The 26,487-nt window shown below is 44.2% G+C and overlaps 1 protein-coding gene across 4 annotated transcripts in view; it reads right to left on the bottom strand.

Moving 5' to 3' along the window:
- The window catches only part of FAM151B (family with sequence similarity 151 member B), a 41,005-nt gene extending 14,867 nt beyond the window's left edge, over positions 1-26,138 (bottom strand). The window contains exons 1-3 of one of the 4 annotated variants that reach the window (XM_074952787.1): positions 25,975-26,138; positions 5,716-5,841; positions 573-738 (exon numbers count right to left, since the gene is read on the bottom strand). In XM_074952787.1, coding sequence (XP_074808888.1) covers positions 573-738; positions 5,716-5,734 — 185 coding nt within the window. In that variant the 5' untranslated portion in view covers positions 5,735-5,841; positions 25,975-26,138. Of the gene's footprint in view, positions 1-572; positions 739-5,715; positions 5,842-9,656; positions 9,826-10,581; positions 10,915-25,974 lie in introns of those variants that run through there. The other 3 variants (XM_074952786.1, XM_074952785.1, XM_074952788.1) reach the window with 3 other exon arrangements.
- Positions 26,139-26,487: the final 349 nt, after the last annotated feature.

The raw sequence follows: 26,487 nt of genomic DNA, 5'->3' as shown, positions 1-26,487 counted from the left end.
TAGATACCTGGCATGAAAATTTTCAGTCTGAACAGTTACAGTTTGGCAAAGTTAAAAGCAACTGAAAACAAGGTACTTTAATGGAAAGTGCTAGGCAACCTTACCTACTGGTGATGCTACCAGCTCTGCCATATGCAATAATTACTATACAATATTTTAAAATACAATAACTGTTTATTGCATATGCAATATTATTGGTAGTCTAAAATACTGTAAAGCCTTGGGACAAACAGCTTCACTGCATCCATTAATAAAAATTAGTTGTGTTTGAAAAATACTTCTCTAGTGCACAGATATTCATAAAAAGAAACCACACACACACACAAATAAAAAACAAGTTTTGGTACCATTTGGGATTAATCATTTCTGATGGTACTGTATTTCGTTACCACTTATTATGTTTGATTGTGTTTCACTATTCAGTAATGCATACATTATAGTAAAATGTATTGTTAATAAAAGTTCTGTAAACAGAAGTTTGCCCTACAATGGACAGCACCAACACACAACCAGTCGGTGGTAACTATTAATAAATAATAATAGTGCAGAATCCTTGTGAATCTTTTACATACCTCTTAAAATCCAGCTTGATGCCTTTTTTAGTGTTCACAATCTCATTTAGCCATGTCTGCAATGTGTTGTCGCTGTTTGTTTCAGGAGGATGAGCCATGATTGGTTCACCATTTCCCTCTTCCTCACCACAAAGAAGAATATCTGCTTCTACCATATGAGCAGCACCTGTTCATTTAAAACATTAATATTGTGACATATCCAGATCCCCAACTTTTCAGATTTTGTGCATGTATATTATATATTACACACAAAAACTACATTAAAATAACATTATAAGATTGCAAAGTCAAGCACTCCAAAGTTAGGAAATGCCTGTGCAACTTTAATTCAACCTCCTTCTGCATATGCATTATGATAGCATTTACTTATATGATCACATACTATTTATTCCACAAGACTCCAGCCTCATTCAGTGCACAGGATTGATGGTACTCACTTGATGAACAGCTATTCAATATTTTGTTTTATCCCCATTGTTACACGTGACCCTAGGCTTTATTTACTGCACACTATTCACTGTGCTCTGAATACAGAATTATTAATTTCCCCATGGGCTTTTCTACAGGACTCACCGTTATAGTATCCAAGTACTTCACAAACATTAATTGATTTACCTTGACAACACTCCTGTCAGATGATAGGGGTGGTATTATCCCCCATTTTACAGATGCAGAGCTGAGGAAAAGAGAGATTAAGGTCAGAAGTGTCCACTAATCCTGGGTGCCCAATTTGAGACACCTAGGACCTGATTTTTCATAGTACCTAGCATTTTATATGTTCAAAGCACAGCATTTATATGTTCAAAGTCAGTTGCAGCTCTGAGTGTGCGGCACTTCTATAAATCAAATCCCAGGGTCTCAAGTTCAGGCATCCAGAAATGAGGAACCTGTGAATAGTGGAATTTAAGCAACTTGACTATAGTATCACAAAGGAATTCTGTGGCAGAGGTAGAATTCAGTTCTTCAGAGCAGCATTCAACTGCCTTAATCATGAGATCCTCCTTTCTCTTGCTGCAATCTCATTCACAAACACCTTCCAACTTCTGCAACAAATGAGGCAGGGGTCCTACAGACAACAGTCTCCTTCACGACACAACCCAGAGCAGGTCCGTCATGTGCACTGAATGAAGTAGGGGTCCTGTTCAAAAAATAGTATGATCACATAATTAAAGTCTGTATCATAATGAATATGCAAAAGGGTGCCAAATTAAGGCTGCACAGGCATTTCCTAACTTTGAATCCTTGGCTTAGCAACTGCACTGTTCTTTTCATGTAAATTTTTGTATGTCATTTCTTAGGTTTTTAAAAAAGCAAACTGAAAAAAACCAACAGAAATTGCATCATGTGACATCACATTTACACTTATATGGCAGATGAGAAGTTTTAGAATGTTTAGATCATAGGCGCCGAGTTTCTAATCTGCTGGGGGGTGCTCCCCCCGGCTCCAGCCAGGCACCATCCCCACTCCACCCCTTCCCCCAAGGCCCCACTCCTTCTTGCGTCTTCCCAACCCCTCCCCGCCTCCTCCCCCGATCACGTTGCACCCTCGCTCCTCCTCCCCAGAGCCTCCAGACGGCGCGAAACAGCTGATCTGCGGTAGGTGCTGGGAGGAAGGGGGAGGTACTAATTGGCGGGGCCCACCAGCGGGCAGGAGGTGCTGGGGGAAGGGGGAGGTTCTGCTATGGGGGCTGCCAGTGGGTGCTCAGCACCCACCAGTTTTTCCCCATGGATGCTCCAACCCCAGAGCACCCATGGAGTCGGCAGCTCTAGTGTAAATCCACTGGACAGACCACGGCCACTTGAGCTAATGGAGTAAATGATAGCAATAGTTGGTTGTCATCCTCTGTGACAGCACTAGATGGAGATGAGACATACACCTGGTGACTGGATTTCACAATATGTGATGCCAGCAGACAAATGGTGAGACTCAGGAATCTCAGGTTCCACTCCAGACTCTGGAGAGGAGTATTCTCTAGTGGTCACTGCAAGCTTGACCTTTTGTGCTAGGTCTCCTCCAACATGTCCTTATTGCAGTATTGTCTCTTCCCCGTCTCTGGCTCCTCGCCCCAGTTTCCTCATCGCAATCCTGTTCTCCTTGCCCAAACAGTCCCAGTCTCCCCTGACAGACTCCCCATCTAAGCCCAAGTCCCCACCCATGTCCAGTCCCAATCTCCTTGCCCAGCCAGCCCAATTCCCCACCAGCTCTGACTTCTTGTCCCTTGTCTCCTTGTGCAGCCTGTCCCCATTTCGTCTTCCCAGCTGATCTGATCTCTCTCTCTCCAACCCCTGGCTTCCAGTCATCTCCATAGTTCCAGCCCCTCTCCCCATCCAATCTCAGTCCAATCTCCTCATCCATCCCTGCCTTGTCCAGCCAGTCTCAATACCCCCACATACCCTATCTGATCTCAGTGTCATTGTCCCTAGCTCCCTTCCCGCAATAGCTCCAGCCTCTCCTCCTCCATGGCTCCCATTCCTCTTTCCCAACCAGTCACAGCTCCCATGCTCCACCAGTTCCCAGTCCTAGCCTCCTTGCCCAACCAGTCCCTGTCTCCTCCCCAACAACATCCAGTCCCAGTTTCTCTCTCCCCACCTGGCTCCCAGTCCTAGTCTCCCCCGCAACCCGCCCCCCAGTAATTGTCCCAACAAGCTCCTTGTCCCAACCTACTCCTTTCCCTCACCCCAAGTCTTGCTCCTGTCCCCTCTGTACACAAGTCAGGCAGCTTCCTCCTTCACACTGCCTTGGCAACAGAAGAATGGGGGTCATTGAGAGCATAGGCAAGACAGTCTCCCTGTTCTCAGCTCTGGGGCCCAGTCCCACACCAGGCTGGAGAAGCAATTACAGGGAAATTCCTTCTGAGTTCCGTAGCCAGGGGAATGTACAATGTCACCCTGTAGGGCTGTTGTACACACAGTCTGGTCAACACTAAAAGTTGCGAGGGGATGGACCATTCTCAGTTGCTCTGTGAAGACAGTGCATGCTCAGTTCAGTCACAAACAGGAGCTATGAAGGGATGGAGCATGCTTAGTCATTCTGTGGGTATGGCGCATGTGCAGTCTGGTCAGCACTAGGACCTAGAGGGGATGGAACATACTCAGTGAGGATAGAATTTTAGGAGGTTTTAGCTACTAAACTTTAAGAAGTCTCTACTAAACCTGTGTGAACTGTGGTTTTTCAAAGGCTTATAACTTAACCAAATTTGCATGGATTTTCACCCAGGAACAGAAAACGCATATCCCTCATAAGGCTATTCCCCTACCAAATTTCAAGCTTCTTCTCCAAAATATGGGTGTACCAGAGTTTCTCAAAGAAAAGGTCTCCAGATTTTTTTAATATGGCCAAAATAACTTATCTTTCCTTAGCCCCATTCTCATAACTGACTGAACAATCCTGGCTGAAACTTTCCAAAACAATTCAGCCTGAGACAGATAGCCAGCATGGACAACTTCAGCCCAAATGTTAAAAATGGCAAAGTTATAAGAAAAGGAAAACAGGCTCTTATAAAGGAAAGTGTCGGGCAATCTTAATAGGTAGTCCTACCAGCCCCACCTAGAATACATATATGCACATATTTTAAGTTACTTAGATTTTAAAACTTGAGACATAATATGAGACATAACTTTACTTTCAGTAAGCAGCAGAGTAGATGAGTTACCTATTTTACTAATTCCTTCACAAATCTAATTAATTCCACTGGAAACAAAATCTAATAATTTGAGGTAATTAAATCTTCATGAAGGAAAAAAACAAAAAAAAAATACAGTTCAGAGCTTCTAAGAATGATTATCCAATATATTCACATTAAAATATTTTAAATCTTTATTTTAAAAAGCAATTAATAGAAGAAGATGATCTGTTAATGTAAGACCACAAATCCTTGGAACCCTAGACTGTTTGCAAACCTCCATGTTTCCAAATGTAACTGATGACTAGATCACAGTCATCACTATCACCTAAGACAGAAGCAGAAGATCACCACCATCGCTCCAGAAAAATAAATGAAGCCTATTGGCAGATGTTTTTGTATTCTCTATCTTGATGGGAATGACAGATTTTGGTGACATTTTTGGGTAGTTATCTGCATCTGTGTATCACAGAATAGCTCACACAAGTTCAATTAAAGCGTGCAAAATCAAAATTCTTCAATCACTGTTGGCAGATATCAAGTGAACTCAGGAGTGGATTCAATATTAAGATTATGGAACTATTCACATAACTACACTTTGGTCAGATTTTCTTGGATATATACCACAAAAGGAACATTGGACTTATTTCATTTGATTTCATCTGAATGCACTGTTCACATCCATAAGTGGAATTCTGGACAGTGGCTTATCTGAGAGCAATGAGGACTGACCAGTTTGCACTTTGAAAATTCCACTCAAGGTCTATTAATAAATGACATCTTAAACTGGATAGGGACAAAAACAGGGTGGTCGCTTAAGAGAAGACAACAGAGAGTAGTTGTTGATTTAGTGTGACAAAATAACTGGTTAACAATTATTAAAAATCAAGCAGAAAAATATCAGGTGGATAGTCATAATCAATGACATCTTGAAATGTATATGCTACTTCAGCTCATGACAAAGATACAAGTTATTTTTGGATGCAGCGTTCACCAGCAAGATTGTTACCTTTGTGCCTTCAACAGCAGTGAATACACCACTTAGGAAGACAACTTGGGTGACAGAATGAACAAAACTATTAATTACCATATCCATACTTGTGCTTTGTCAATATGGGTGACAGCACAACTAAACTAACTTTTATGGTCATAACAGAGACACATTCTACATTTAATAGCCAAGTCTCAACATCCTTACAAATGCAGACAGCAATTCAGTATGTGGGGTAACAGTCTTGATAACAGTCAAATCACTTGCATTTGGCAGACGTGCTTCTTGGGGTGTAAAAATATCAAAGTACGCATTTCGGAGACAAATAAAGATTGTTTACCCAAAAGAACAAAACTGAGTATATCCTTTCCACAAATCCAAATGGAATTTAATTACATATTAACTTTGGACTCTGCAACACACTAATCTTATGTTATGTCACCAAACTAAGATTATAGCATCATAAAAATATTTTATGTGAAAACAATATTGACAGATCCATTTTCCAAAATACACATACAATACTTACTTTGTATTGCCTCTTTCATTTGTGATCTATTGTTTGCTGCATGATACCAGATGATTTCTGCTCCATCTCTGGTTTTAATCTGGTTAGTGTTCAGAAAATAATCCAATACATTTTCACTCCAAGCTCCTATGTCAATAATATTTAAAGTAAGTACTGCATATATGAAGAAAAGTTTTAAATACTTTCTTACCATTGCAACTGAAAAAGGAAGAAAGACATCAGAAAAGAAGAGACTAAGCAGATGCCTTTCCAATCCTGCTTTAAAAAACACAATCCGCAGACTACATGAAGTCCAAATTCAACTTCTTTCTGGGGATTTAGTTTACTAGCAAAGAAAATAAGACAAAAACCTTCTCCTGGTCTTGGTCGTTCCAAAGGTTCCTCCCAAAAGACTATTCAGTCCTCACATTTGATCTTCTCTTTTCATGGTTCAGAGTAGCAGCGGTGTTAGTCTGTGCTCGCAAAAAGGAGTACTTGTGGCACCTTGGAGACTAACAAATTTATTTGAGCATAAGCTTTCGTGAGCTACAGCTCACTTCATCCAATGAAGTGAGCTGTAGCTCACAAAAGCTTATGCTCAAATAAACAATGAAGTGAGCTGTAGCTCACGAAAGCTTATGCTCAAATAAATTTGTTAGTCTCTAAGGTGCCACAAGTACTCCTTTTCTTTTCATGGTGTAATTTGCATGGCTCTTATAAACAGTAAGGTAGCATGTAACTTGCTACCTCGGCTCAGTAAATCAGCAGGATTAGCAGCTACTAACAAAAAGAGTGGGTGTATGACAGATAGTATCCAGTAACATCTTGGACAAACCTTATTTAATTGAGTTTAATATCTTGGGAGTCCATTGTATTAAAAATGCTATTGTCTGTGTGTTACTGAGGGATTGTATGTATTTCCATGGAACAGTAAATAGGATAACAGTAGGGGATGATCAGGCAAATTCATTCAGGTTGTAACAGCTCCAGAGAAACACTCTCCTCCCCCCTCGGTAAGGTCCACATATACTAGTTCAAACTGAATTCTCCAGGGAACAACAGTCAAAGAAAAGATTTTTGGATAAATAGCCTGGTTTTAAACGGGCTCCGTTGCACCTTTCTGATCTAAGTGACAGACAGGGTTTCTGGTCCAAGATAGGCCCCAATCCTTAGGGAAAGACTGAAAGGATTTTGACCTACTGAGGCCCCATAAAACTAAGTGCTTGTTCTGAGCTGAAGCTGTGATGAACTTATGACCACAGTTCCCATCACCACTGTGTAGGGTCTGAAGGACTAATTGCCAACCAGAGCCCTTGTTGAAGTGAGAGGGTGATCTCTGGTAAACTTATTAGCATCTGTATAGATTATTTTATTATTTTTGATACGTTTTCTCTGTAATGCTTGCTATCTTAAGACTAAAACTGCTTGCTTAGAAACAGCTGTGGGTAATTTATGACTAAGGCTATGTTTTAGTCACAGGTATTTTTAGTAAAAGTCATGAACAGGTCATTGGCAGTAAACAAAAATTCATGGCCTGTTACCTGTCCATGACTTTTACTATATACCCCTGACTAAAACTTGGTGGGAGGGGCTCTTGGGCTGCCACGGGTACTCAGGGCGGGTCGCGGCCAAAGGGGGCATTACAGGTGCTCGGGAAGGCTGGGGCAGGCTCCTTACCCAGCTCCTGGGAAGCAGCGACCTCCAGCTCTTAGCTCCATGTGCTGCTTCCGCTCCGCCCCAAGCCCCAGTTCTGCAGTTCCCATTGGCTGGAAACCGCAGCCAATGAGAGCTGCGGGGGCAGTGCCTGCAGGCGGAGGCAGCACATGGAGCTAGGAGCTGAGGGAGGGGAGTTTCTGTTGCCCTTCTAGGGAGCCCCTCCCCTCCCCCCAGTGAGCACCACCCTACACCCCAATCCTGAGCCCCAAACTCCTGCTGCTGGGAGGTGGGGGGGCCCAAGACTGCTCCAGCAGCAGCTGGTGTGACTGGCCCAGGGGCTGCCTGAGCTGCTCAGGTGGCTCCCAGGCCAGCCACATGGGCCGCTGCAGAAGTCACGGAAAGTCACAGAATCCGTGACTTCCCTGACAAACACTGAGCCTTACTTATGACTGTGGCAATCATACTACAGTACCATCTCTGAGAAGTGAGGCAGACCTACTTATGCAGTCTGTCTATTGCTGGGAAAATCACAGTATAGTCAGGGAACTGTGCAATATCCTGGTCAGGAGGGAGAGAGATGCAGTTTCCGCCCAAGAAAGGCAACAGCTAGGGAGCTAGAAGCCTGAAAATAGTGCCCTTGCTGAACCACTAAGTTGCCCTGAACTGTGAAACACAAGTTGCAAACACAAGTTGCAAACACAACTGTGAAACACAAGTTGCCCTGAACTGTGACAAAGTGTTTCAGTAAACACTGCCAGTTTGTTATAGGGAGGAAGTGAGAGAGGGACTAAAATGTAGAGAGAGGGGGGAAAAAGAGACTGAGGGGAAAAAATTGCTATTGAAACCAAAATTCCCATTTATCCATAATACTATAATCCTCTCTCATCTGTTGTAGTCTCTTCTTCTACCTTCCGTTGGCAGGAAAATGATGGTATAATAGGTGCAGCACTACAGAGATTTTAAGTGTAACTATAAAATCTCCCTGGTTTTATAGGTGCTTCAGTTGCCTTTATGACCCTCACTATTATGGCATCTTCCTTTCATTCATCTGAACTGTGTTAATCTATTCTTCTGGCATCACCCTGGAAACATCAGGTAGTAAATTCTGATTGTTGTCCCATTGTTACAATGTACTTCCCATTAGACCTCTGCGTGGGACTATTTTTAATTCCACTACCACTGTTATGCCAGAGGGTCCCACTGCAGGGCTCTACACTAATCCCATATAGGGCTCTACTTCCCATACAAATTCCCTGTTGATTCAGCAGGAAACAAAAATCTGATAAACACAGAAAACTCTTTTCAGCTTAAGGCTGCAGTCTCCCAGGCTGAGGGCATATTATCTTTCAAGAGTGAGAGTTTTTAAAAACAACAAACCACCTGATGTAGAGTTTAGTTGCATTTCTCAAATAAGGCACCAAAACTATTTTCATTTTGCCCCGGATATACCAGCCCACCATCTTCCTGATGTATATCTACTATCAAAACTGCAACAAAGAATGCTCATTTTTTAATTTGTGTCATATATAGAGAGCCCTGCAAATCATGGATATCCATTTTATATCCACAGACCATTTTTGTGGATCAGATGCGGACCCAAATTTTGTATCTAGAGCCCCGCAAATCTGTGGATAACTGCTTTATATCCATGGACCATTTTTGCAGATGCAGATACAAATTTTGTATCCATGCAGGACTCTACATATATAGATCTTAGATACTAAGTGTGATGATTTGCCAGCACACTAACTGTTGCTTTTTTCACTAAACTGTTCTAATATGATTAGGGGATGATGTCTGTGAAAGTAAGATGCTAACTTTGTCTAATGACACTTGGATAATTGGTTGGCTCTACCCTTAAAGAGGAATGAGAGATGACTGCCTCCATTCAATGCCTTCTGCCTTAAGCACGAATTCATAGAATCCTTTTGTGTGTCCTGTGTAAACAAGGCTGTAAAGCAGCACACCATTGTACTATTAAGACATTCTAGTTTTTCTGATCATTAATAAGATTGGACTGTTGCATGAGTCAGATAGTTTGGGTGCCTTGTTTGAGAACTGCAATCTTGACGCTGCAGTTCCTGATTTTATATTTTCTTCAGATCTCCATATTTATGCAAGGTAAGCCACACTCACACTGCTGAGTTACCTGCGACTTTACTTCACCTCCACAAAAATTCAGTAAGAAAATTTCTTTAGTTTAGCTAGTCATAGCATGGAAATGGAGAGCAAAGAAAACTTGGGGGGTGAGGGGGGGGTGTTACCCTTCTTGAGGTTGGCTGGAGGAGAGGTTCATTAACATACACCTTTTAAAAACCTTAGAAGGGTAGCCATATGGGGCTTGCCAGGAGCATCCCAAGGCCTAGGAACTATAAGGAAAATTATCAAGAGCCCTCTCACACTCCAGGATCTATGCTCCTGGACAGACACAGGCAGGAGGGCCCCTAGCAGCAGAGGATTGCAGGCTTTTTGCGAGGGTCTGAGACGCGAAGTAGAGAGGTCGGCGTAGGGAGCGAAGGGGCAGCTCCCTAAATAAGACAAGACAGCCCATGGCGGATGCAGGAACGTTTCCGCCCCACTTTCACGCGACCCGCGCGTTTTTTCCGCTCGTCGCGTGGGCCGCGGGTTGCTTATCCTGCTCCGTGGGCGACGTGACGCAAACACCCTCGGATTCATGACGTCATGTCACAAACGCCACTAGCGTCACGAAGCAGAAATTTGAAGCCTCTCTCGCCTCACTTATATTCTCCGGTTCCGGCGGGTTTTCCCCACCATTTAGTCTGGGGGTAGGGGTCGGTTTTCTGTCCAGACGCCCTGCAACTTGCGTCCTCCCGGCCAGGCCATACCCCCAAAGCCAGCGCCCCTAGGCAGAGCCTCTTGCCCGCGCGCCAGGCGGCTTCCTTCTCCGGGAGACTTGGGAAGGGGGTTGGTTTGCCAGGGAAGCGGGGCTAGCGCCGCCCCCCAGAGCAACGCACGCAGCGAGCGCCGAGGGGCCGGGCACCGGCGCTGACGACGCCTCCGGGAGGCCGGTTGGGGACGAGCGTGTGACGGGGCGTCTGGGAGGGCAGGCAGGGCGCGGAGCTGGGCTCAGACGATGCCTCCGGCGGCTGCACCACTCCCTCGCCCTAACCCCAGCCAAGCCTCCTCGCCCTCGGGCTGAGCCGAGCCGCGGTTGGTTCACCACAGCTCCGGTACCGCAGCCCACCCAGCAGGGGGTCACGCGGCTCTTACCGAGCTCCCGCTCCATGGCTGGGCGCAGGCGCCTGGAGTCCTGCCGGCTTAGCCCCGCCTCCTGTGGCCGGGACTCGATTCGGCCTGGGCCTCGGGGCGCAAGGATCCGGCATTCCCCTCGGAACAGCGGTTGCTCCTGTAAGGCAGCACAGCGTCTCGTGACGGACTGTGCGGACGGAAGCCGTCTTGCTCCGCGGAAGAACTAGTTCCTAGTTCTTGCTGCTTCCTTCCCAGGTGCCAGGGCCGGAAACCCCGCTGAGGGCCCAGTTGGGCACACTGCGGCCCGCCCAGCAGCCGCGCGGTTGGGCAAGGCCGGGAGAGGCCCCGCCGGCGTGTGGAGGGACAGGTGCGGCTGGGCCAGGTCCGTGGCAACCGGGTGATGGGCAGGAAGACGGATTAATACCCCAGAGCCCCCGAAATGTCAATTCAGGGGGAAGATATTAACGAGTCACCATAAACCCCGGGCGTGCTGCTATCGCTCCCCTACGTCACCGCAGGGAGCTGTGGCGGCTGCATCACTGGGCAGCGTTCAGTGAGCCGCCCTGTCCCCTTCCGAGGGGACGTGTCCGCTTCGTGCTGCGGCGGGTAGAGGTAGCGCTGCCCGCTCCGGCCCTTACACTTGTTAAAAAACGGTTACAGGGCACGAGCCCTGAGCCTAGAATTACATTAAAAGGGGGTCACCACTTGGCCCTAAAAAACTTTTCCACGTATTTTTACATTTTTAAACAAGCAGCACAGAGCCTGGTTTAATGCCCAAACTGAAACCTTCAGAATAAATGGGAAACCACGTTCCACGCCTCTCCTTGACAAGCTAAGGTGAATGCAGTCAGTAAAGGAACTGTAGAAATTGGCACAAGCTTTTTATATCAGGGAGTTTTAACACCTTTACAAAACATAATGTAAACAGAAGTAAAACAATTATAATGAACGCTTTAATGTAAAGAAATATGCAGTCATAGAATCAGAGTCAAAGCGCTACTGTAAGGTGTAAGCCTAAATGTTTTAGAGAGACTGTTGTTTCTGGAGCAGTTATTAAAAGGAGGAAAATTGACAACTTATCAAACATTATTTAAAAAATTGCACATGGACTGTTTTATGGACATGTGTACTTTGATTATTGAATAAATAGTAACTAAACCATTTATTTGTGTTGTCTAGTTTTGTTGGGTACATAATTGATGCGTTATTTTTTCTGTAACTTCCTAATTTTGTTGGAACCATTCCTTGAGTTTTTTGACAATTTTTCTTTTGCCCGTCAGAGGCCTTCAGTAGTAGAGCTAGTAGTAAATAAGAAAAAAGAAAAGGAGTACTTGTGGCACCTTAGAGACTAACCAGTTTATTTGAGCATGAGCTTTCGTGAGCTACAGCTCACTTCATCGGATGCATTGCTATTGATGCATTGCTATGCATCGATGCATTGCTATACGGATGCATCGGTGCAGTATTACTGAAACGCTATCTTAAATATTCTTTCAGCATGCAGTAGAGGAGGTTGCTGGACCTCTTTTCCATATCAAAACTCGTTCATCTAAGGAAACTTATCTATCCAAATCCTATTCTGACCATGGCATAGATGGACATTTCTTTGTTTGGAAAGTTGTATGCAAAGACAAATTAGTTATATTTATGTTTCTAGGAGAAGCCATCACTTCTATTAAAGTTAGTTCTCTCTATAAAACAAAACAACTTTCTAGAAAAGTTGAGAAAAATACCTATGGAAAGGTGACTAACCTTGTACAGTAACTGGAATTCTTTGAGAGGTGTCCCCCTATGGGTGCTCCACATGAGGTGTACATGAGCCTTCAAACAGTGATTTTCAGCAGCAGTGCTCATTCAGGGAGCACAGGTGCTTTAGCAATTATTGTGACCCATACGGAGGATACAGAGGGCTACAACAGATAAACCAGCCTCACTTCCTTCTCTACTACAGTCCCATGGAGATGAAATTCTGAAGCAGAGGGAAAGGAGGGCAGTAATAGAGCACCCACAGGAACACAAATCACAAACAAAAAAACCATTACAGTACAAAGTAAGTAACCACTCTCCCTTTGAGTAGTGTCCTTATGGGTGCTTCACTTGACATGACGCCCATACAGAACCCTCTGAATGAGGTGGGAACTTTAGAACTTGGTCCTAGAACTTTACAGAATGAAAAGGTAGCATGGATGGGGGCAGAAGCTCCATTCGAATGGGAATGGGGGCAGTGAGGGGAGGTACAAGACTTGGCTGGGGTGGTGCAGCCAGTTCCAGGCTAGGAAAGAGGGTCCTGGGGATTCCTGCCTGTTCCAGCCCCTCCAGGTCTTGCTTCTGAGCTGATCCTGAGCTCCCTGGCTGGATCCCAGTCACTCCAGTCCCCACTATTTCCATTGCAGGCGCTCTGACAGTTGCTTGAGAGACATGCACCAAGGCATAGTGCCTTGAGGAGATGTGAACAAAGGCCCATGTAGCAGCGTTGCCAATTTCCACAATAGGAACATCATTCAGTAGCACAGAGGTCCCCAATCTGTGATGTGCATTCCCCCTGCCCCAGGAATGTTCAGGGGGCAGGGCTGGGGCCTGGCTTCCAGCCCCAGCTTCCTTACCCCTGTCTGCATCCCTCCCGGAGCCCCACTCCCAGCTCCAGGGCTTGGACAGAAGTAAAGGAGGGGGCACAAGGTAAAAAGTTTGGGGACCACTGAAATAGGGCAACAGATGTGCACTGAGATCTGTCAAGTGGGCTATGACCCTAGGTGGGTATGTCCCATTAGCAACTGCATAGCAGGAGAGCATGCAGCTAGAAATCCACTTAGTCTCTGTGTGGACACTGGTGTTCCCTTAGCTCTGTCCACTGTAGATAGAGTCTTGGGGAGGCTCTAAAAGGTTTAATCCTGTCCAAATAATAGGCTAGTGATCTCCTAACATCTAAGGTGTGAAGAGCAGCATTCACCTAGTCTGATGGGGTCTAGGGTGGAAAACTAGCAGATGAATAGCCTGATTGGTCTCTGACTTCCATATCACTCTGGGTAGGAATCACTGATGTGGTCAGAAGGATACCGTGTCCCTGAAGACAACAGCGTAATAGAGCTTAATACGGTGGCTCTCAACCTTTCCAGACTACTGTATCCCTTTCAGGAGTCTGAGTTGTCTTGTGTACCCCCACGTTATAACTAACTTAAAAACTATTTGCTCACAAAATCAGACAAACACACAAAAGTGTCACAGCCATTACTGAAAAAATGCTAATTTTCTCCTTTTTACCATATAATTAGAAAATAAATTAATTGGAATAAAAATATTGTACTTACATTTCAGTGTATAGTATATAGAATAGCATAAACAAGTCCTTGTCTGTATAAAATTTTAGTTTGTACTGACTTCGATAGTCCTTTTAATGTAGCCTCTTGTAAAACTAGGCAAAGATCTAAATGAGTTGATGTACCCTCCGCCCGCTGGAAGACCTCTACGTACCATGGTTGAGTACCACTGACTTAAACCAACCTCCTAATTCAGCAACTCTTCAAGCTGAGATAATTGCCACTAGAAAGACAGTTTTCATGGAAAGTTTAAAAGCGTACAAGTAGCAAGTTTCCCATAGAGAGGTTTCATCAGAGAATTAAGAACTAAGTTCAAATCCCAAGTGTGGGGTGATTCTCAGACATTCAGGAAAAGATTCAATAGATGGGAATTTGGAAGTAGCAGGATGAGCAAATACCAAGAAACCTTCCACAGGAGAACTCTTTAAACCATGATTTGAGGACTTCAATAGCTCAGACATAGGTCAGAGGTTTATTGCAGGAGTGGGTAGGTGAGATTCTGTGGCCTGCATTGTGCAGGAGGTCAGACTAGATGATCATAATGGTCCCTTCTGACCTTAGTATCAAGGAGTCTATGAGAATGAAATGGTGTGATGGCCAGTAGGTGGACCTTAATGGGGCTCAAAGAGAGACTTCCTTTCTTCAGCGAACAAAGATACTCCAGAGCCTCCAGGATGGAACAGTTGACAGGGGATAGTAAGTGCACCAGTGATGAAATTTTTTCTATTTCCCAAGGTAAGTTTTCCTAGCAGATTATTTTCTGGTGTTCACTAGGACTTTTTGAATCTCTCTGGAACAGGAGAATTCTAGATCCGAGAGCCATCTAGGAATCAAGCCTTGAGCCATAGTGTTCAGGCTGGGATGACAAACATTCCCCAAAGCCTGAGTCAGAAGACTGGGCATCAGCAGGAGACTGATGGCTGGCTGACAGGAGAGGTGAAGCTAGTAAGGAAATCACACCTGTCTTGGCCAGAATGGTGCAAGAGTACCATGGTTTTGTCCTGTTTGATTTTATTTAGAAATCCTGATGATTAGCAGTGTTGGAGAAGATTCTTCAACCAAGAGAAGAGAAAGGCATCCCCCAGAGAAAGGCAACTAAGGCCTCCCCGGGAGCTGAATTTCATACATTTCTGGTTGGCAGTGATGGTAAAAAGGTCTCCAATGTTCAGAAGACCCCAGGTAAGGAATACCTGTCTGAGTGTGGATCTGTCAAGTTCCCAGTCTTGATCTTGACTGAAGTATTAATGAGTCAGTCATTTAGGGTGTTTTGAAAGCTAGGCAAACTGCTGAGATGAGGATTCAGTGGACTGTGCACCATTCCATAACCTGATTGCCTTTCAGAAGAGGGAATAGGATCTTGTTCCCCCTGTCAATTTATGTAGTATATACTGGCCTGGTTGTCTGTCATTACATGGACAACTGGGCATTTTATCATGGGGAGAAGGTGGTGGCAAGTTTATCTCACGCCCCCTGAGCTCCTGAATGTTGATATGTAGGGTAGACTCCTGGATGGACCATCTGCCCAGCATACTGTGATCTTGTGGATAAGTTTGCCATCTTAGAAAAAATATGTTCAAAACTATTGTGACAGTGTGAGGGATGGTTGAAGGGTACTCTTGAGCATACCTTGTGTGGATTCTTCCACGAGTTGAGGGAGACTAGCCCACATTTGGGACTAGAGAGCATCATGTTCAGACTGTTTCTGTTGGGGGTATAAACTGTCCTGATCCTGTCTTGGAAGCAGCACAGGTGTAAGTGGATGTGTAGCATGATGAAGGTACATGCTGCCATATGCCTGAGGAGCTGTAGGCATGATCTGGCAGTGACCCATAGGTTCACTTGAACTTACGCAATTAAGCCGGTCAGAGTGAAAAATCTGTCCTCTTGTAGGTAGGCTCTGGACATTGTGACATGGAGAATGGCCCCTATAGAGATAAGAGGGAGGACCTGGCAGTATTGAGCTGAGGGTTGAGTGTGTGGGAGAGACAAAGCCTTCTTTACAGCAGTTTGAATTTCAGTATAGGAATATGCCTTGAGAAGCCAGTCAAGATAACTGAAGATTATTCCCCATTGGTGAAGCTGTGTGGCAACGACCGCCATAACTTTCATAAACACTCCGGGAGTCCAAAAGAGAGGACTCGGTGTAGATAGCAGTCCTGATCTATGTAAAAGCATAGGAATCTCTAGAGAGAGGGGATTTTATCATGGCATGGAAGTATGCATCTTAAATGACAAGGGTTGCAAAGGTTATTCAGATCCGGGGTGAAATAGCTGCAAGTGTTACCATCTTGAATTTTTGTACCTTGATAAAGGTAAACAACATCCTGAGATCTAGAGTTGGCCTCCACCTGCCCTTTTTGGGGGGGAACCAGAAAGTATCTGGAATAAAATCCCCATCCTCTATACTAAGTGGGAACTGGTTCCATAGCTCCTATGCAGAGGAGGAAGAAAAATTCTTGTCTGAGGAAAGGCTCATGAGATGGGTGCCTGAAAAGGGATGAGATAAGAGGGAGTGATGGAGTGGAAATGGATGTTATAAACTCCAAGATCTATCTGTCAGAGATAATGTGGTCCCATGAGATGCAGAAATAGGAGAGACTATCCCCAAAAGATGGGAGGATGGAAAGGGCAGGATGATACAACAGCAGACCCAGATTGTGGGAGTGTTTGTGGCCCTTGGCTGAGGTGTCAAAATGAACACTTCATAGATGATGGCTACTGCGTCCATCCAAGTGTAGCAGTGACAACTTTCCCCTCTGCATTCTGGGTTTCTCTTTAGGTGGCTCAGATGCTCTATGGTAGGTGGAGAAAAAACGATTGCTTGCCTGTACACTAACTGTTGTTCAAGGTGAGTTGTGCACTTATATATTCCACTGTAGATGTATGTGCTCCCAGTGTACTACAGTAGAAGACTTTTGCCAGAACTACTACTAGGCATAGGCAATGTCTGCACCCCTACTCTCCTCATGCTCTCAGGCAAGGGCATAAAAGGGGCACGTCTGCCCCCTCCCTCTCCAGTCTTTCACATGTCCAAACTAGTGGGGAGGGAGGTCGTGGAAGATATAGAAGCAAAAAGTCTCAAAGAACAACAATTACTGTGTGGTAGGGTGACCAGATGCCCCAGTTTTATAGGGACAGTCCCGATATTTGGGGCTCTCTCTTATATAGACGCCTATTAGCCCCCATCCCATCCCAATTTTTCACACTTACTATCTGGTCACCCTACTGTGTGGATAAGTAACCATTCTCTCTCTTTTGAGTGATTGTGCACATATACATTCCACTGTAGATGGCTCATCAGCAGCTCCCTTACAGGTGGAGTGACTTTGGATCATCTAAGCTAGAGACTGTAACACTGACTTGCCAAAGCCACATCATGAGTGGAAAAGATATACACAGAGGACCATGTCACTGCCTTGCATATATCAGTTACTGGAACATTGCTCAGAAAAACTAATGAAGTGGAGTGAGTGAACCATTATTCTCAGTGTAGAAGAGACTTAAGCAACATTATAGAAGAGCTTAATGCAATCAGAAATCCAGTGTGAGATTCACTGAATTGACAGAGATTGACCTTTAATTCTCACAGCACAGGCTACAAGAAGCCAGGGGGCGAGAAGTATTTTTTGCTGTCCAGACAGAATGCCTGGGCTTCACAAACACCCAAGGTATGAAGTGTTTTCTCAGCTTTAGATGAATGAAGTTTCAGGAAAAATACTGGAATATTAATTGTTTGGTTTAGATAGAAAACTGACACTACCTTAGGCCAATCCCTAAATTTATGCCTAAGGGGAACCATATCCTTATGGAAGACCATGAAAGGAGAGCCAGTCAGGAGAGCCTGAAATTCTGAAACCCTGCTTGCGGAAGTGAATAGCCTCCAAAAATGCCATCTGCATAAATTATAATGACAATTAAATTGTAGCCATAGGCTCAAAAAAGGTGTCCCTATGATTTTGAAGAGGACTAGATTTAAATCCCATACAGGTACAGGAGCAGACACAGGAAAGTAAATGGTCATGAGGCCTTGGAGAAATTGAGAAATGAGAGAATGAGAAAAGATGGAAAAATCTGTCTACTGGTAGATTTAGTGCAGAAACAGAAGTCTGGAGAACTCCCACAGAACTAATTGAAAGGCCTGATGATTTTAGGTATAAAAGGTAGTACAGCATATGTGTATTCTCCATGTGATGAGGTGATAAATGCTAAGACTGTGTCCAAACCTATAATCTTTTCCACTTCACTCCATATGAGGCTCTAGTGGATTCTTTTCTGCTGCACACAAAGATGGTCTGAACCTCTCAGAAGCACAATTGCTCATAAGTATTGAGCCAGCAATCTTCCATGCTGTAAAATGGAGAGTTGAGGTTGAGATGCAGTAACTTGCTCTCATTCTGAGACAGGAGATCGATTAACAGTAAAGTTATCAGCGACTGGATGGAAAGCTGGTGTATGTCCGTGAACCAATATTGTCTTAATCTTTATTGCACCAGCATGACTATGATGCTTTGTCTCATGTTGATCTCCCCATAGAATTTGAGTTGGATCTCCCTTAGAATTTGCTTCAATTAGCCAGTTTTTTATAGCTTTAGTGCATATAGTTATAGTTTGTTTAAAACACAGGGATTTTTTCATAATAAAATTCTCCAGGAAATTACTAAACTATAATAAACTATGTGTCACATGCAGGTGGGAAGAAGAAACAGAGTGGGAGGTGGCAGATACAAGCATTACGCTCTTGTCGGAGAGCAGGCACACATGCTGCCTAGTGCTACTGCAGGCAAAAGTCTGACTCGAGTGCACAGGGCTCACACACACCTACTGTGGAACATACTTGTGCATAATCACTCAGACAAGAACTGACTGCGTGGGACCTCTCTGCTATCTGAGACCCATTAAATCTCCTCGCTTGCAGGTGTACATATGCCCAGCAAATGAAAGTTTGCCTTACAGTCCTTCAGCAAATGCAGAGACTCATCCATGGAGTTGCTGAATAAGATACAACCGCATTTGCTCCAATCCCTCAGACAGAGACAAACACCTACAAGATCTCTATCAAGCATTCTTACAACTACAATGCCCACCTGCTGAAGTGAAGAAACAGATTGACAGAGCCAGAAGACTACCCAGAAGTCACCTACTACGGGACATGCCCAACAAAGAAAATAACAGAACGCAAGTAGCCGTCACCTTCAGCCCCCAACTAAAACCTCTCCAGCGCATCAGCAGAGATCTATAACCTTTCCTGAAAAATGATCCCTCACTGTCACAGATCTTGGGAGACAGGCCAGTCCTTGCTTAGAGACAGCCCCCCAACCTGAAACAAATACTCTTCAGCAGCCACACAAACACACTAACCCAGGAACCTATCCTTGCAACAAAGCCCGAAGCCAACTCTGTCCACATATTTATTCAAGTGACACCATCATAGGACCTAATCACATTAGCCACACCATCAGGGGCTCGTTCACCTGCACATCTACCAATGTGATATATGCCATTGTGTGCCAGCAATGCCCCTCTGCCATGTACATTTGTGTAGAGACTGTCCGGTTTGGCCAAAGAATAAATGGACACAAATCTGACATCAGGAATCATAACATTCAAAAACCGGTAGGAGAACACTTCAATCTCTCTGGCCACTCAGTAAAAGACTTAAGGGTGGCAACAGAAAAGCTTCAAAAACAGTATTATTTATATATATACACACACACACACACACATATACATATACACACACACACACACAGAAGGTATATCTATCTCTTCTTACTATATGTTCCATTCTATGCATCCGATGAAGTGGGCTGCAGCCCACGAAAGCTTATGCTCTAATAAATTTGTTAGTCTCTAAGGTGCCACAAGTACTCCTGTTGTTTTTGCGGATACAGACTAACACAGCTGCTAGTCTGAAACCTGAATAATTTAAGACTATCAAAGGGGATGTCTTCTACAGTGTTTTGGATTTCACGCTTTAATCCTACAGACTGCAGCCATGTGGCTCAGCTCATGACTTCAGCTGTGCCGATGAAATGGGGGGCTGTATTGAGAGTTATCCTTGCCAGAAGCTGTTCCTCTGTGATGAGGGCCTGAAATAGTTCCCTATGCTCTGATGGGAGATCTTCCTGAAGGAATTAATTCTAAATAGCTAATGTGATTATATTTTGCAAGAATTGCCTGGTAATTAGCAATTCTGAAATGCAGAGTGGCAGGTGAGTAACTCTTGTGACGAAAGATATCTAAGTGCTTTGAATCTTTATCAGACAGGGTAGCCTTCAAATTGCATTGTCTGTTGAATATTTATTTACTGCATCGACAACTAAGGAATTAGGGACAGGATTGGCAAATAAAAATTCTGAATCCCTAGCTGGAACATGGTACTTTTTTTTTTTTTTTTTTTTAATAAAAAAGATGGGGGCGGGGAATGCAGTGGTGGCAGGAGTTTGCCAAATTGTTCTTGGCAGGTTCTAACATCTCCTTGTATATAGGAAGAGCAACATATGCTAAAGATGGCGTGTGAAGAATGTCCAGCAGTTTATACTGAGTCTCTTGCACTTCTTGTAACACTTTTCAAAAGTTATCTGCCACTCTTTTCATCAATTCCTAATGTTTGAAGTCATCAGCACTAGATGGAGAGGGCCTAACAACTTCATCTCGGGAGGATGATGAACTAGTTGTCTGAGGGGTAGCCTCTTTATCATCTCACCTTTCTTGCTCCTCAGACGTCCCCTCCTGTGGTGGAGACTGCTATATGAAAATTGAGAGAATTAGGGAGCGCTGTCCCTAGCATTCCCTGCAAGTGCGGGGTACCATGGAGAACTGTTGTCAATAGACAGCTCAAGGTCCTAATATGGCCACGAGGAGAGGAGAGCATAAGGGACTGATCATACTAAGGTGGTTACTGAGCAGATTGAGGTTGCACAAGACTGGAAGTATCCTTCAGTGGAGCAGCTTCAGGAGAAGCTGGTTTAGGCATGTAATCATAAGAGCCCTGAATAGAAACTTGAGGATCTGGAGAACTCTTTGCATAGTCTAATGGAGGAGCAATGGTTAGCTTCTCTGAATGCATGGGTACCAAGGAATCATGTGGTATCAGCAAGGTATTGGATACAGTGGAGATCATGGTAGCAGGAGTCTAACTGAGCTCAATAAAGGAGTGTCAAGGCTGATTCCGCACTCTGGCACTTGGAGTACAGAAGGTGGGGGCCCGCAAGGATTTTAAAAATTAATACTGGCCACTCCAGACTTGTATTAAACTCCCAAGGTTACAACTTACAGAATCATAGAATATCAGGGTTGAAAGGGAACTCAGGAGGTCATCTAGTCCAACCCCCTGCTCAAAGCAGGACCGATCCCCAATTAAATCATCCCAGCCAGGGCTTTGTCAAGCTTGACCTTAAAAACTTCTAAGGAAGGAGATTCCACCACCTCCCTAGGTAACACATTCCAGTGTTTCACCACCCTCCTAGTGAAAATTTTTTTCCTGATATCCAACCTAAGTCTCCCCCACTGCAACTTGAGACCATTACTCCTCGTTCTGTCATCTGCTACCATTGAGAACAGTCTAGAGCCATCCTCCTTGGAACCCCCTTTCAGGTAGCTGAAAGCAGCTATCAAATCCCCCCTCATTCTTCTCTTCTGTAGACTAAACATCCCCAGTTCCCTCAGCCTCTCCTCATGACTCGTGTGTTCCAGTCCCCTAATCATTTTTGTTGCCCTCCGCTGGACTTTTTCCAATTTTTCCACATCCTTCTTGTAGTGTGGGGCCCAAAAACTGGACGCAGTACTCCAGATGAGGCCTCACCAGTGTCGAATAGAGGGGAACGATCACGTCCCTCGATCTGCTGGCAATGCCCCTACTTATACAGCCCAAAATGCCACTGGCCTTCTTGGCAACAAGGGTAAACTGTTGACTCATATCCAGCTTCTCGTCCACTGTAACCCCTCGGTCCTTTTCTGCAGAACTGCTGCCGAGCCATTCGGTCCTTAGTCTGTAGCGGTGCATTGGATTCTTCCGTCTTAAGTGCAGGACTCTGCACTTGTCCTTGTTGAACCTCATCAGATTTCTTTTGGCCTAATCCTCCAATTTGTCTAGGTCCCTCTGTATCCTATCCCTCCCCTTCAGCGTATCTACCTCTCCTCCCAGTTTAGTGTCATCTGCAAACTTGCTGAGGGTGCAATCCACACCATCCTCCAGATCATTTATGAAGATATTGAACAAAACCGGCCTGAGGACCAACCCTTGGGGCACTCCACTTGATACCGGCTGCCAACTAGACATGGAGCCATTGATCACTACCCGTTGAGCCCGACAATCTCCACCTTATAGTCCATTCATCCAGCCCATACTTCTTTAACTTGCTGGCAAGAATACTGTGGGAGACCGTGTCAAAAGCTTTGCTAAAGTCAAGGAACAACACGTCCACTGCTTTCCCTTCATCCACAGAGCCAGTTATCTCGTCATAGAAGGCAATTAGATTAGTCAAGCATGACTTGCCCTTGGTGAATCCATGCTTACTGTTCCTGATCACTTTCCTCTCCTCTAAGTGCTTCAGTATTGATTCCTTGAGGACCTGCTCCATGATTTTTCCAGGGACTGAGGTGAGGCTGACTGGCCTGTAGTTCCCAGGATCCTTTTTCTTCCCTTTTTTAAAGATGGGTACTACATTAGCCTTTTTCCAGTCGTCCGGGACTTCCCCCGATCGCCATGAGTTTTCAAAGATAATGGCCAATGGCTCTGCAATCACATCCGCCAACTCCTTTAGCACTCTCGGATGCAACGCTTCCGGCCCCATGGACTTGTGCACGTCCAGCTTTTCTAAATAGTCCCGAACCACTTCCTTCTCCAGAGAGGGCTGGTCACCTCCTCCCCATGCTGTGCTGCCCAATGCAGCAGTCTGGGAGCTGACCTTGTTCGTGAAGACAGAGGCAAAAAAAGCATTGAGTACATTAGCTTTTTCCACATCCTCTGTCACTTGGTTGCCTCCCTCATTCAGTAAGGGGCCCACACTTTCCTTGACTTTCTTCTCTCTGACCTTGGATGGACAGATGCTGCCACCACCCAAATGCAAAACCCCTGGGAACCCAGGTAGGCACACTTGGGAATTCTTTCCTGTGGGATACCCTCAAGCCCTTTCACGCCCCCCGTCCAGGGAAGAGCCGAGAAAGAAAAAGAAAATTAGCTGTTGTCCCCAGCTAATTAAACATATGCACAAATCTCTTAGGACACCAAAAATCCAATCCTGTTCTTAAAAAGGGTAAATTTTATTAAAAACAAAAAGAAAGAAAATACATCCAGAATTTAGGCTTTTGCTAGATTTAAAAAACCCACTTACAAAAATTAAACATCAAGAATAACCTTCTTGAGGTCCAGCTTAAAGATTACAAGCAAAACAAAAAGCATTTGGGGTTAGCACAGAGAAGTCCACAAGCCAATAAGAAACAAACAGAAATAAACCTAATCCCGGCTTTCTAGACATTTTCTGATTATGACGAGGTTTTAGGTATGATCTGATGATTTCCATACCTGACAATCTTTTTACTGCATAGTCCCAGCTCTGTCTCTGCTCTGTCCCCTCCCTCTGGAGAACAATGGAACAGACAAAGGGAAGTTTTTCCCAATTTTAGAAAGTTCTAACCTTCCCACTGGCTTTTTTGGTCTGGCGCCCACTCCTTTCCTTTTACCTGTGGACTTTTTAACCTTTTACAGGTAAAGCAAGCAGAGAACAACTACTAAGAGGGATTTTATAGCTAACTGGCTGTTTGAGTGTCCATAAAAGGGAGCTCCCTCTTTCCCCCCGCTTCATTTATCACAAGGAGACACAGGTTCATCGGAGACAAACATAGCCTTGGAAAACCTGAACTCCTGCGGTACTGGGTGCAGTTGCATGGGAACCTGATGAACCTGGATTGCAGTGGCCTGCAATACTGAGAATGGTGCAGGGAGAACTGCAACATCTGCTGGACTACCAATCGAAGCACCAAAGTAGTAGATGTTACAGGTAGTACTGATTTCTTCAATGCAGAGCCCATAGAGTCTCTAGTATCTTGTTCATACTTTGATACTTGTTCATATTTGTTCATACTGAAGACTTTGGTACCAATTGGTGAGTACCGTATGATTTAGATGAGCTTGAGGACTTTGATTTAAAGCTTTCTGTACCAAAACTGTTCAAACCTCTCTAGAAGCTTTAAGGAGTGTGGGGTCTCCATCACAGCAGATCTCTTGCTGAGGAGATTTAGTATTCTTGATGAAAGTCTTTCCGTCACTTGTAGGTCTACTGGACAGGGCTGACGAGACACTGGGGTGACTTGGAGGCTGCTGTACAGGGACCATTTCTGTGCTTGAACTTAAAGCTAGACAAATGGAGCACTTCATCATTTAACATCTCTCTAACCTGGAGTGGCTCTTAAAACAAGTGCAGAGGGCACGTATATCCACAAGGGAACAGATACAGTGTGAGTGGCTGTCACTAACTGGGAAGGACTCCTGGCAAGTGAGTCAGTGTTTGAAGCCTAGGGACTTAAGTATGCCCCCAAAAGTAACTAAGGCCTTGTCTAGACTACAGAGTTGTGTCGACAAAAGTTATGTTGATGATCAAAAAAGTGCTATAACAACATCACTATCGCATGTTCACATTACGCTCCCTTTGTTGGCAGAGTGTGTCCACAGATGATGCTCAAGCATCGACAGTGAGAGCAGTGCATTGCAGTGCAGAAGACTCAGTGTTTGGCTGGATTAGAGCACTTCCAGTCTATTATTTGAGCTGACTGGCTTCACAGTTCCACATTTTGGAATAGCTATACCATCATGTTTATTAGATCTGTGCGAAGTATCTCACTTAATATTTTTTTTATTATTCTATATAATTTCTAACACTCTATAGTCCTCTTAAAGTTTTATGTTGGAAAGATTATAGGAAGATTTTTGAAACAAGAAAGATATCCTTCACAAAAATATTCAGGTCGATTTTGTAGCTGTTCTTCCCAACCTAGACGCTGCACACTTTCCCCAGCACGCCAATGTTTTTTTTCCCCTTGAAGTAATGGTTTGGCATTAAAATCATTCAGTTCTTCTGTGATGAGATTTGAATTCCAAGCTATTTTATAGAATACGTTGCCCAAGTGTTTTTTGGATGATGACTTTTCAGAGTACAACAAAGTTCTCCCCAGCATTTCAGATTTGGCATATATTACTTCAAAGCCAGATATTTTCCCAGTCATGGATTGGTTTAGATATTAGTTGTAGGGAAATGCTCATGTTTGACAATACATCATTAGCATGTAAACCTATTTTCTGATAGGTTTCTGAAAGTTTTATTCTTCTGATAAATTCATTTCTTATCCTCTGTGTAAAAGGCTACCCGCCCAATGCAAAAAGTAAAGACGACAATGGACATCCCTGCCTACCTCTCCTGTGTAATTCAAAGAGGGGAGATTTAACCCCATTCAGGCTCTCAGTTGCTTTTTGTCTGGTATAAACGGTGTTATGGTTTTGTCACAGAAATCGTGAATTTGAATAAAAGTTAGTGGAAACCTTGAACACTGCTGTAAAAACACATTTGATTAGGCCCCCAAACAAGCAGCATGGTGATTCTGTATGTGAGGTTGCAATGCCACTCATTTGGGGGCCTAATCAAATGTAGTGGCAGTCTCTGAAGCTGTTGACAACTTTATTGATTTACCTTACTCATCACGCACTGTTCTTAGTTTCTGGCAGCATAGACATACGTATGCCCATCATTGAAGGGTATAGCTGCCCTTTGAGGGACAATATTTGAAACCCTGAAGACTTTTGCTCCATCATAAGAGCTGAAAGCCCAGTACCTGGCAATCAAAAAACAAAATTTTACCCACAACAGAAATCTATACAAATTATCCTAACTACTAAAGAGATAACTATATACAATAAATTTGTTTAAAATGTGCAAGTGCGCATAAGGTAGAGATGCTGCTTGCAGTAACATCTCACAGCCCTGGGCTGTAAGAAGGAACTCAGGGATGTTTGGCCCTGCTGTGCCCTTTTTGCCCTCTGGTACGTTGTTGGGTGCAGGATGCAAGTGCAGCCCCAATGGCCACTGCTAGCAAAAAAGATTCTTACCTTACCAGCCAACATGGAGAATGAAAAAGCAGAAAGGAGAAAGTCCCAGCAGGAGAGGGAGGAGATTCACCAGGACACAGGGGGTCTTCTCCAGCAACAACCACAAATGCTGCACTTTTGTTGACCTATAGGTTCAACAATCATGGGCTCATCTCCTGTTGCAGTCAATGGAGAACTCAATTTTAGCACCTCCCTGCACCCCTACAACATTCCATGTGACATCAGAGGCCACTGCCTTACCCCTACCAATCTCCAAAAGGGGACAGTAAAGATGACCACAGTTTCACATATTCAGCAGTTGTGGCTGTCATAGGTCAGTGTGTGTAACCAAAGTGGATTGAAGTGGACATAAGGGTTCTTTCTCCTTGTAAAGTTCTGTTAATTTGTTTTATTGTCTTTATTTTTAACTTACACATAGTTTCTTTACTGGTTTTGGTATGCAATAAATTTATACTTTTTGGAAATTCATCTTGATTTTATAACATACTGCAGCTGAAGAGCCTTTAACAAGGA

Source organism: Natator depressus, chromosome 5 (assembly GCF_965152275.1).
Source record: "Natator depressus isolate rNatDep1 chromosome 5, rNatDep2.hap1, whole genome shotgun sequence".
In the NCBI taxonomy this organism is placed as follows: Eukaryota; Metazoa; Chordata; order Testudines; family Cheloniidae; genus Natator; species Natator depressus.
Note: the sequence above shows the minus strand (reverse complement) of the source record. Positions and strands in the feature narration are given on the sequence as shown.